The 10,532-nt window shown below is 51.4% G+C and overlaps 2 protein-coding genes across 2 annotated transcripts in view; one reads left to right on the plus strand and one right to left on the minus strand.

Annotated features, from left to right (window-relative positions):
* Positions 1-67: 67 nt before the first annotated feature.
* DTYMK (deoxythymidylate kinase (thymidylate kinase)) lies at positions 68-3,762 on the plus strand (the record flags this gene model as incomplete). Its single annotated transcript, XM_009069497.1, has 4 exons — positions 68-220; positions 976-1,066; positions 2,985-3,182; positions 3,652-3,762. Coding segments are annotated over 4 exons (553 nt in total), but the record flags the coding sequence as incomplete, so codon positions are not given.
* Positions 3,763-6,147: 2,385 nt separating this feature from the next.
* The window catches only part of ATG4B (autophagy related 4B, cysteine peptidase), a gene marked incomplete at its 5' end in the record, with an annotated part of 13,650 nt that continues 9,265 nt past the window's right edge, over positions 6,148-10,532 (minus strand). The window contains 4 exons of the mRNA XM_009069498.1: positions 6,148-6,722; positions 8,571-8,664; positions 9,129-9,185; positions 9,800-9,945. Of these exons, the coding sequence (XP_009067746.1) occupies positions 6,649-6,722; positions 8,571-8,664; positions 9,129-9,185; positions 9,800-9,945 (371 nt within the window). The remainder of the gene's footprint in view (positions 6,723-8,570; positions 8,665-9,128; positions 9,186-9,799; positions 9,946-10,532) is intronic.

Genomic DNA, 10,532 nt, shown 5'->3' on the forward strand with positions numbered 1-10,532 from the left:
CCCTGGCACCAGTCAGAGCAACCTGTGACTGACAGGCCCCCAGGACAGGTGGATGTTCTCTGGGGAGAGCAACTGAGGCCAAGCTGAGCTCCTTCTCCCTGTTCCCCACAGACAGAACCACGGAGATTGGGCAGTTGATCAGCTCATACCTGGTGAGAGAGAAGAACCTGGAGGACCACACTGTGCACCTGCTCTTCTCTGCCAACCGCTGGGAACATGTGTAAAGATGATGTTTTTTCACTTGTGACAGAAAAATGTGTGGTGTTGAAGCCCTGGGGGTTTAGCTTCCAATGGGTACAAGAGTGTGATCCTGCTTAGCCAGGGAAACAGGCTGGAAGTGATGCTTCAAGGGCTCTTATAGCTTCGGATTTGATTATAGAATCCCAGAATGGTTAGTGCTGGAAGGGACCTTAAGGACCAGCTTGCTCCATACCCTGCCACGAGCAGGGACACCTCCCACCAGCCCAGGTTGCACCAAGCCCCATCCAACGTGGCCTGGAACATTCCCAGGGATGGAGCAGCCACAGCTGCTCTGGGCAACCTGTGCCAGTGTCTCAGCACACTCCCAGGGAGGAATTTCTTCCCAATCTCTCACCTATCCCTGCCCTCTCAGTTTGTTTGGAATCACTGATGCCATGTTTCCCCTCCCTGTTCATGGCCTGGGAAGGTTAGAGCATATCACAAATCTGCTGCAGCACCTAGAAGGGAAGAGGACTAAGCTGTTCATGTCAGTATAGTTCAGGTCTGACCTTGCCTATGAGCCCTGGAGCTGCCCAGAGCAGTGCCCTGAGCACCCTGAGTCTGGGTGTGTTGAAAGGCTCTTCAGTTAGTGGCTGTCAGAGGGCAGAACACAACCAGCTCACAGCTGCCCTGCCAGTGATCTCTGTCAGTGATGACACACTTTTTAGAGGAACTTTCATTTCTGTCACTGCATAGGAATGTAATTTTGTCGTTTTGTCTCCCATATGGTTTTAGACCTTCAATGAAAGAGAAACTCCACCAAGGGATCACCATTGTGGTTGACAGATATGCCTTCTCTGGAGTGGCCTTCACTAGTGCCAAAGGGGTGAGTGAGACCTGCAGCAGCCCCTGCCCCTCCCTGGGCCTGGGGAAGCAGCTCCAGGAGGAGGGATGAGTGTGAGCAGCCCAGGGGACATCCTCCTTCTGGGAAGTGAGGATTGACCTTCAGGGGTGGAAGTTTCAGCTCAGGTATTGGCATGGAGTGTGTGTCTCGGTCTGCCCTTTCCCAGGACAAGCACAGGAACTCAGCTGGTTACTCTTTGTGAGTCTGGACAGACTCCTGGCCTGGAAGCTGACCTGTTTGGGCAATGATTCTGTGGGTTTATTTCAGCCCCCTGCACACTTGACTTGCTCTGGCTGCTGGCCCGCAAACCTGCACAGATTAACACAACCACACACGTTGAAAGAAGCTGTGGGAGTCACAGAGCCTGATCTCCAGCTGGGCTGACATCAAGCAAGCTGCTTGGGCCCACATCCAGCCAAGCTTGGAGAACCTCCAGGGATGTAGATCCACTCCTTTCTGGGCTCTTTGCTCACCTTCAGAGGAAAAGTGATTTCCTTCATGTAGCCTGAATTTCTCTCGTTCCCACTTGTGCCTGTCTGTGCTTTCAGGACATACGAGCTCTGTCAGCTGCCTCTGGGTGTCCTGCACAGATGCTCCTGTCCCCCCCATCAGATCAGTCCTCATCCTGCTCAGTAGCCACCACCCCTCAGAAAGCATCCTGTGGTCACAGATGCTTCCTCCCTGCTTCAGCACCAGCTGTGACCTACATTCCTTCCTGCCCAAGCCTTTCCCTGCTTCTTGGAGGAATCCAGGAGATCCTGTGCCCTGCGCCCACACCTGCTCCTTTTTCCACCCACCTGCTTCCCTAAGCCTGGACATATAGTTTGAGGCTTAACCCTCAGATGCATTAAAGTGTAGAGGTCTAACAGGGTGTTTGCAAAAGCCCCAGATTAGGAGCCAAGACATGTTTGACACAGGAGCTGAGTCACTCCAAACCACACGGGCACAGCAAGGAATGCTACTCAGTGGGGGTAAAGACTGTCTTAAAGTGTCTCCATTTCTTTGGACATAGCTGGCAACCTGCAGCCATGTGGATGCAACTCTTGGGAAACAGGAATGGCATCCTGTGCTGCTAGAGAGGACCTCATCTGCTTAAAGGAATGATGGGAGTTTGACCTGCTTTTTATCTCAAGAAGCACTGCCAGAAGAATGGGAGATGTTGATGTCCCCATCTAACTCAATAGTCTGATGGATGCTGTGGCACTTCCAGTTCCTGTCACACCCTCATGGAATTAAAACCCCACTACTCATGCATCCAAAAATACCCCCATTACCGGACACAACACTTGGAAAGAAGCTGGAGGGCAGGTTTGCCTGTGCCTCTCAGAAGAGGGATTTAAGATGTGGATGAGCCTCCATGGTCTCTCCTCAACATCATGGACTTACAATCCCCGATGGAAGTCTTCAGATCTGGCAACAAAAGCTGGAAACAGCATCTCGTGTCTGGGCTGAAACCTCTGGGTAGGTGAGTGTTGGAAAGGATCCTCCATGGGATCAGAGAGCCACCCTGAAGCTGTGTGGTGTGTTTGAGAGCAGCTTTCTCTTGGACCTAGCACAAGTTTTGGACTGGTGGCAGCTGTGTGGAGGCTCAGAACATGACCTGACTGAGCTCTGATGGGCTCTACAGAAGAGACACTGAAATCTTCAGCTCTATTCAACTTAAATGGGCACAAGAGGTGCACAGCACCTAGCAGAACCTGCTGCCCCCACAATGACCAGGACTGAATTCCCACAGGTAAGTTGGGAGATCACCTTTTCAGTTTGGAGCCTGTGCTGAGTGTTCTGGGCCACAATTCCTGACTCCTGTGGTTGTTCCTTTGCTACCTCACTTTCCAGCCAACCTGCTGCTTTCCCTTCTTTGTGTTCCTTTCACCTCCAACTCAGTTTGTCTTTGGGACAGAACTTCAGCCTGGACTGGTGCAAACAGCCTGACATTGGACTCCCAAAGCCAGACCTGATCCTGTTCCTGCAGCTGAGCCCAGCAGAAGCAGCAGAACGAGGGAACTTTGGACACGAACGTTATGAGATCAGTTCCTTCCAAGAGAAGGTTCTGCAGTCCTTCTACTGCCTGATGGAAGACAAGACCCTGAACTGGAAGGTGAGGAAATTAAGTCTGCTGGGCCTGTCCTGGGGTGGGCTGGGAGTCTCTCATGGGAACTCCCAGCTGTGCCCAGTGCATCCCTGTGCTCCCCTTTCCTGGTCAGGGGGACACGTTTGGGACCAGCCAAGGGCATCATGGGCTGTGGCACTTCCCTGTTTCAGGACACCCTGGTTAGCTCTTTGGGATGAGTCCCAGCTTACCTGCCTCTGTGTCACACCCTCCAAAGACTGTCAGCAAACAACATGCAGTTTTTTCTGTTTCACTTCACTCAGCCCCACATCTATTCCTACAGAGATTGGTTTTTCCCAATCCCACTCCAGAACCAGCACACAGGAGGTGTGATTAGCTCATTTTACTGCTCATCAAGTCACAGTATTGAGTATTGGGGGAGCAGATGTTAACCACAAGGTTTTTTCCCTTTGCTGGTGTCTAGTAACAAGTTTTCCTGTATTTATCTTGGAAACAGGCAGTGGATGCTTCAAAGAGCATAGAAGACTTGCACATAGAAATCAAGTCCATTGCAGAGGCAACTATGCAGGAGGTTCAGAATAAACCTTTGGGAGAGCTCTGGAAATAAAACTTGATACAGGTCAGGTCTAGAAAAATATTGGAAAGCTCAGGCTCATCTCTTGGATCATCGTGTTGGATCATCCCTATATCACCTTCCAGTAGCTACAGCCTAGATCCTGTGCATTCTCCTAGGTCCAGCATGATGCTGATGTCCTTGTTATGTATGTTACCTGCACCTCCCTCCAACCTGTATGGTCCCTTCTGTATTTTTTAAACAAATACAAGGAATTTATTACGTGCTTATGGCACAAAAACCTTTCCTAAGCAGGAGTTCCTTTTAACTCCAGCTCTGCAGTGCAGCTGTGGGTGTGGAGTCACCCCTGGGCATGAGCAGCAGCAATTGCCAGGCACCAGCCCTCCCAGCTTTGGGGAAGTGCCTTGTTTCTGATGCCCCTACCTGTGTAGCAGATGCATCCCCCATAGTTTGGGCAAACCAGGCTGTAGGGGCCCTGCTAATAAATTATTCTTTTAAGCATTTTGCATAGAGCTTTTCTTTTTCTCTCCGGCATGATCATTTATCTTCTAGAAGGGGAAAGCTGTTTGCTAGAGCTGTGGAATGAAGGGAGAGGTGAATTCAAGCCTATTCTGCAGCTATGTAGTGAGAAAAAGACAGAAACTGAACTGCTGTGAGCAGAAAACAGCATCAGATAGATGGATTTGCTCATAACAAGGCCAATCAGGAGGGTGAGTGGCACACAAATTAGCTTAGACTGTGGCCAAGAGGAGAGGGATAGTCCCCTGTGGCTCCTGCACACACCCCAGAACAGTGTGAACAAGCCCAGCACAGACTGCCAAACCAGAGCAGCTCTGAATTCACCCAGGTCAGCAGTAATGACGACTAAATAACAACAAACTGGGATGTTAAACCTGGCCTGGAACACTGCCAGGGATGGAGCAGCCACAGCTGCTCTGAGCAACCTGTGCCAGTGCCTCAGCACCCTCACAGGAAAGAATTCCTTCCCAATATCCCACCTGTCCCTGCCCTCTGGCAGTGGGAAGCCATTCCCTGTGTCCTGTCCCTCCAGGCCCTTGTCCCAAGTCCCTCTGCAGCAATCTTGGAGCCCCTTTAGGCACTGGAATCTTGTGGTATAATGAGCTCTCAGTGAAAAGGCCAATGCCACCAGAGGGTAGAGCCTTCTGATTCAAGCACAGCTCATGCCATTCCATGGCAAAACAGGTTCCAGCATTCCCAACTACACTGCAGGACCACTGGATACCAGGCAGCACCTCCTTCAGCTCCTGCAAGGACGCTGGGACAGGCAAAGGTTTTAGATCTGTTTATTCAGATAGAAATTGAAAGCAGATGAATGGAGCACAGCCCCACATCCTCTGCTGCCTCTTCCCCTGACTACAAGAGAGAAGAGGAGAAGCAGGCAGAAAAGCAGCAAATAATAATTTAGTGACAGAAGCATTGTGGTTCCCAGTTCACACCTCTGCTTTCGGGCATCACAGGGACAGTTAGAGCATCAGTAGGTCAGTCACAGGGGAAACAGCTCATTTCTAGCCAGCTGGCACGACCCCTGGGCACAAAAACCCACCACCTGACAGCTCCCAACCCTGAAGGTACAAACCAAAGCTGTGCACACAGGGTGCAGCCTGCAGCAAGGAAACCACGGCAGCGTCTTCCCTTGCTGTTTACACTGAGCTTTCCTCCACTGCTCTGTGCAGAGAAGGGCCCTAGGCAGAGCTACCAGCTTAAAGCAGCTAAAATTTTCAGTATAATGGGACCTTCTCCAGGCATTCTGCACTTCTTGGGCAGATTTCTCCAGGTTAGCTCCTACAGTACCTCTGTGCACACTCTGCAGGGAGAGGAGCTGGCAGGGGCAGGAACTGACACAGCTCAGGAGCTACTCCACACCTTCAGGCACCCCTTCTGCTTTGGAAAGGGAATGTCCAACAGAAGTAGTTGGAGGAACTGCTGACCAACCCACCAAGGGCACCTCGAAGAGTTAGATAGCTCAGGTGTTTGGGACAGGATGAGCTCCCCAGATGCTGCTGCAGCAGGAGCAGGCACACGCCTGGCACAGCTCAGCTGTCCTGGCTCACCTCTCCCAGCTGTGGGCTCTCTTCTCCAGGGCTACGGAATCCAGTTCTCAAAGCAGCTCTCCTGAAGGTACTTGCTGTAGAGATTAATCCAGTGTAGAAGCACCTGGGTTGACTCACTGAGTATGTACATATCTTCCATTCCTTCTGCTGGTGTTTAAACTGGGATTCAGATGCTCCTCCCCAGCAGCATGAATGCTCCGCACTTTCCCAGACAGCTGTTTGCTTATTGAATTCCCAGCCACATGGAGGTTCCCTCAACTCCCTTTCCATAGGATGTGAGCAGGAGAGGCAGTGCTGTGCCCTGCAGAGCATGAACAGGAGTTGTACCGTAGGGACCTGCACACTGGAGGCTTCACAGCTCTCTGTGGGACATGGCTGCTGTTCCTTGGCATTGCGAGCTGCAGTCCAGGTTGGAAAGTGAGAAGAAAAGCTGCTAGAGGCATTAACTGGACATTTCTCCTAAGTGACAGGTGGGCTCTACTTAAGCTTCAGAGGGGAGTCCCCACGGGAGGATCGAGCCCTCTGACCGTTCCTGTGCCTCCCCCAGAAGGCCACTGAGACCTGCTGATGTGAGAGAGGCTCTGAACTCAGCACCACTGCATCCAACTCCAGCAACTGTTTGCTGCTGAGAAATTCCGACTGCAGCCAGCAGGGCTGTGCCACCCACGTGGTTCCTCATCCCAGGCAGACGCTGTGCTCCGGGGCTGCGGGAGAGGCCGGGATGGGCAGGCAGAGATGGCAGCAAGCGCCTATGAAAACCGGTAGCCCCAGGCTCTCCAAGGAGCTTCCCTCCCCCCCTTCTCCCCACACATACACAAATTCGCAGAGTCAGTTTCCTGTTTGTTTTTCAAAGGGATAGGATTTCAAAGTCTTCGTCTTCCGAGTCAAAAAACCTTTCCAATCTGTCGGCGTCGGAGGAGTCTGGAAGAGAAAAGGAAAGCACTACTTTTGTGGGGCTGTCAGGGAGAGCAGCAGCTGGAGGGCATCACAGCTGGAGTGTCAAGTGCCCACCGGTCCCAAGACACAGTGACACACCTGAGTGAAGGTTCTGAGAAGGGATGAGAAGACATCAATGGCATGGAAAACACACTGGAGAGAATTCTGTTCTCTTCCACGGAGCCCACACACAACTCTGCTGCCACTGGCAGGGGCAACCAGGTACAACCTTCCTGTGCACCAGCAGGAGACTGATTTGCCTCAAAACACTCAGAAGAGGAGAATTTTACCAGGTCTGGACTAATATCCATGAAGATTTCTGACCCAATTAACTGGTACAGGAACATTTCTCCACTATGGTTTAGAGAATCATTTCTGCTGTAACTGCCTTTGATACAGCTGTTAGGGAATGTAATTACACAACATGCACTCTCCAAAAACAGCCCATTTTGTGAGAACAGGTAATGTAGTTGATACCTCCTGCCCATGCTTCCAACTCTATGCTGATGAAGAAGCACATGGCCAAAGGGGAAGCAACTTTAGCACAGGGAAAAGAACCAGGTGAGAACATATGGGCAAACTGGGGAAGTAAAGGAGAAACCTCAATCCACTCAGGCTGGACAGTCACAGAATCACAGACTTGGGTTGGAAGGGACCTTAAAGCTCACCTTATTACACTCCCTGCCATGGGCAGGGACACCTCCCACCAGCCCAGGTTGCTCCAAGCCCCATCCAGCCTGGTCTGGAACACTTCCAGGGATGGAGCAGCCACAGCTACTCTGAGCAACCTGTGCCAGTGTCTCAGCACCTCACAGGGAAGAATTCCTTCCCAATGTCCCATCTGTCCCTGCCCTCTGGCAGTGGGAAGCCATTTCCCCTTGCCCTGGCCCTCCTGGCCCTTGTCCCAAGTGCCTCTGCAGCTTTCTTGGAGCTCCCTGAGGCACTAGAAGGGCTCTAAGTACAATTACTCCTTCTAGTGAGGGACAGGACTAAGAGAAACAGAATGGCCATGGCAGATGGGAAAGACTCTCCAAGCCATGGAAGAGGAAGAAGGACAAGTAGTCCATTAAAAAAGTATTTTTACAAGCAGGAAAGGCAGGAATTAGGGCCAGTTTAATATAGGCAAGGATGAGTTGGCAGTTTGAGAGGACTGAGCTCTCTGCCAGCACAAGACAGTATAATAAGGAAGGTTTGAGAGCTCACACTAAGGAAAGAGACAGCAAAGGCAGCACAGGGTGCAGGTGCCAGCCCAGAGGCTGGTGATAGGGTGGGTCACACACACTGCTCTTGGCAGCAGCTGCCAATGGTTCCTTATCTCCTGCAGTGTTTGTTCACATTGACATGATAAGCAGAGTCTGACAGCCAAGACAGTGTCCAGCACTTGTTCCTTCCTACACTGGCAGTAGAACATGCACAGGAAGCAGTGTCATGTGCTGGAACTACCTGTGACCAGCCCTGTCTTGCACCATTTTCACTACCTACAAACTCAGTTTCAGTCTTTTCAATAGACAGTTTCGATGCCTCTAAGCATCCCTTTAGAAATCCTAGAATCACATTGCTGTGGCAGCCTGTGAGCTCGTTTTTCTTCCCCTCCAGCACCACCACCATTCACAGGTTATTCTAAAAGTCATCCTGAGACAATGTCGGATCTGCAAACCACTAGTTCAAAGCCAAAAGTTAACATAAATTGACCCAAGCGCTCCAGACCAGAACTGCAGGTGGAACAGGAACATACTAGAAGTCACAGTGTGCCACTGTGACTGGAAATCAGCACAGGATTTCCAGAGGACCAAAGGGACTGTCCCACCCTCAGCTCTCCCTGTGTGACCTCACCTGGTGTGAGATTGAGGACGTCAGGGTTGGAGAAGTGTGAGGGCTGATGCTCCACCAGCTCGAACATGGGCAGAGCTCCTCTCACCATGGACAGCTGCGGGGACAGAGAGAGCCATGAGCACCAACAGCTCTGCACTCCTGCTGCTCTCCAAGGGGTAATAACGATCTGGTGGGACTTCACTGCAGCTGGAAAAGTGTTTTTCAAATCTTGGACACTCATCACCAACAGAATTTCTGAGCTCTGCTCCTTTTGGTAGTTTAATAAACTGGTTGATATGGTTTAAACTGGGCTTGTGCTGCAGAGAACATAGTCTCCGGGCAGTGCTTTGGGAATGACAACACCTGACGTTCCTTTTGTGGTGATAGAGAATCGTTTAGGTTGGAAAAGACCTCCAAGATAATCCAGTACAACCATTCCCCCAGCACTGCCAAGCCCACCACTAACCCATGTCCCCAAGTGCCACATCCACGTGGCTTTTGAACACTTCCAGGGATGGTTGACTCCATCCCTTCCCTGGGCAGCCTGTTCAATGTCTGACCAGATATATAAACACAAACCTTTTTGATTTGCTGGCACCAATCATTAAAATCTGCCTCTGTGTTGCAGAAAAAGCCCTGAAAAATAAAAAGAGTTTATCTTTCTATACTTTAGGTTGATCGCTTCAGATTTAGGGCCCTGCCTTAATGCCAAGCTACAATCAGGACTGTGAGCAGCTACAGCACCCAACTGCCTTGGTTTTATACTGTGGCCAACACTGCCCTGTTAAACTGAACACTCCCCAAAGGCCTGATGTGACCAGACTATCCAAGGGCTGGAATCAGCAATGCCTGCTCGATAGCAGCCAGGAAAAGCAGGAAAAACAACCACTGTAGAAGCAAGGGGCAAGCATCTCAGGTTCACCAGAAAACAAGCCAATGTGTATCATAATAGGGATTCAGGAGTGGATTCAGATCTGCCCATCAAAAGGCAAGAATCAAAGCCCAAACCAAACCTGAGAGAAGGACACTGCCCCACAAAGAATGGCATTTCATTGCCATGCAAGGGGACCTTCCCTGGCCCAAGCTTCCTGCATGAGGAGCTGCTCTACCAACAGCACCGAAACCCAGGGCAGCACTTGCCCAGAGCACAGCACTGCAGCGTACCCAGCCCATCCCCACTGCCTGTGCCAATTCCCTGGGGAAAGGGAGAGCTGTGCACTGCTCCCTGCGGTGGCTGGAGCAGAACTCACCACGGCAATGGACGGGTCGAGCTCGGCAATGCTCATCCTGCACGGGGGGTGCTGGCAGTGGAAGCTCTCATCAGGGAGGCACCCGCTGTCAGTGGGCTCCACTGCTGGCTGTGTGGTGTGAGGATCCAGGTAAATGAGCTCCTCACCTGCACAGGGAGGCAAGGACACATCAACAGGAGGACCCAGGCCAGAAGCTGGTCTCTGGGAAGCAGAGAGATGGAAGCAGGAGGAGGAGTGATGGCAGCAGAGCCACCTCTCGTAACCCCACGGAGAAACCCACGTTCCAGGGACAATTTATCTTTAGCCCCTTCCCCAAGTGCTGGCTTCTCAGCTAGGCATACAGCCATCTGCCAGCACAAACACAGTGGCCACTCCACAGTGACACCCTGACATTGAGGCACAGGCACTGTTTGGGCATTACCCCTGCTCATCCCTTCCAGGGCCCTGGGTGAGCTCGAGCAGACCCCAGAAACCTAAAGCACAAGGAACTTGAGGTGTCAGGCAGAGCAGGAAAACCAGAGGGAAGGAGGAGAGTAACAACAGTTTGTAGGGTCTGAGGAAGGGACAAATAAGGGACAGTTAAATCCAGCCAAGCCCTAGAGGGAGGTCAGCTCTGAAGGCAGCTGTGTGCACACCTCTGCAGACAGGACTTCACCTTACACAGTGCAAGTTTTTGGCCACTGTTCAGATCTACATCACTCAGGTGAGAGGTTCAGCCCACAGCAGCCTTAAA

The sequence above is a fragment of the Acanthisitta chloris genome, unplaced genomic scaffold (genome assembly GCF_000695815.1).
Source record: "Acanthisitta chloris isolate BGI_N310 unplaced genomic scaffold, ASM69581v1 scaffold4292, whole genome shotgun sequence".
Classification (NCBI taxonomy): Eukaryota; Metazoa; Chordata; class Aves; order Passeriformes; family Acanthisittidae; genus Acanthisitta; species Acanthisitta chloris.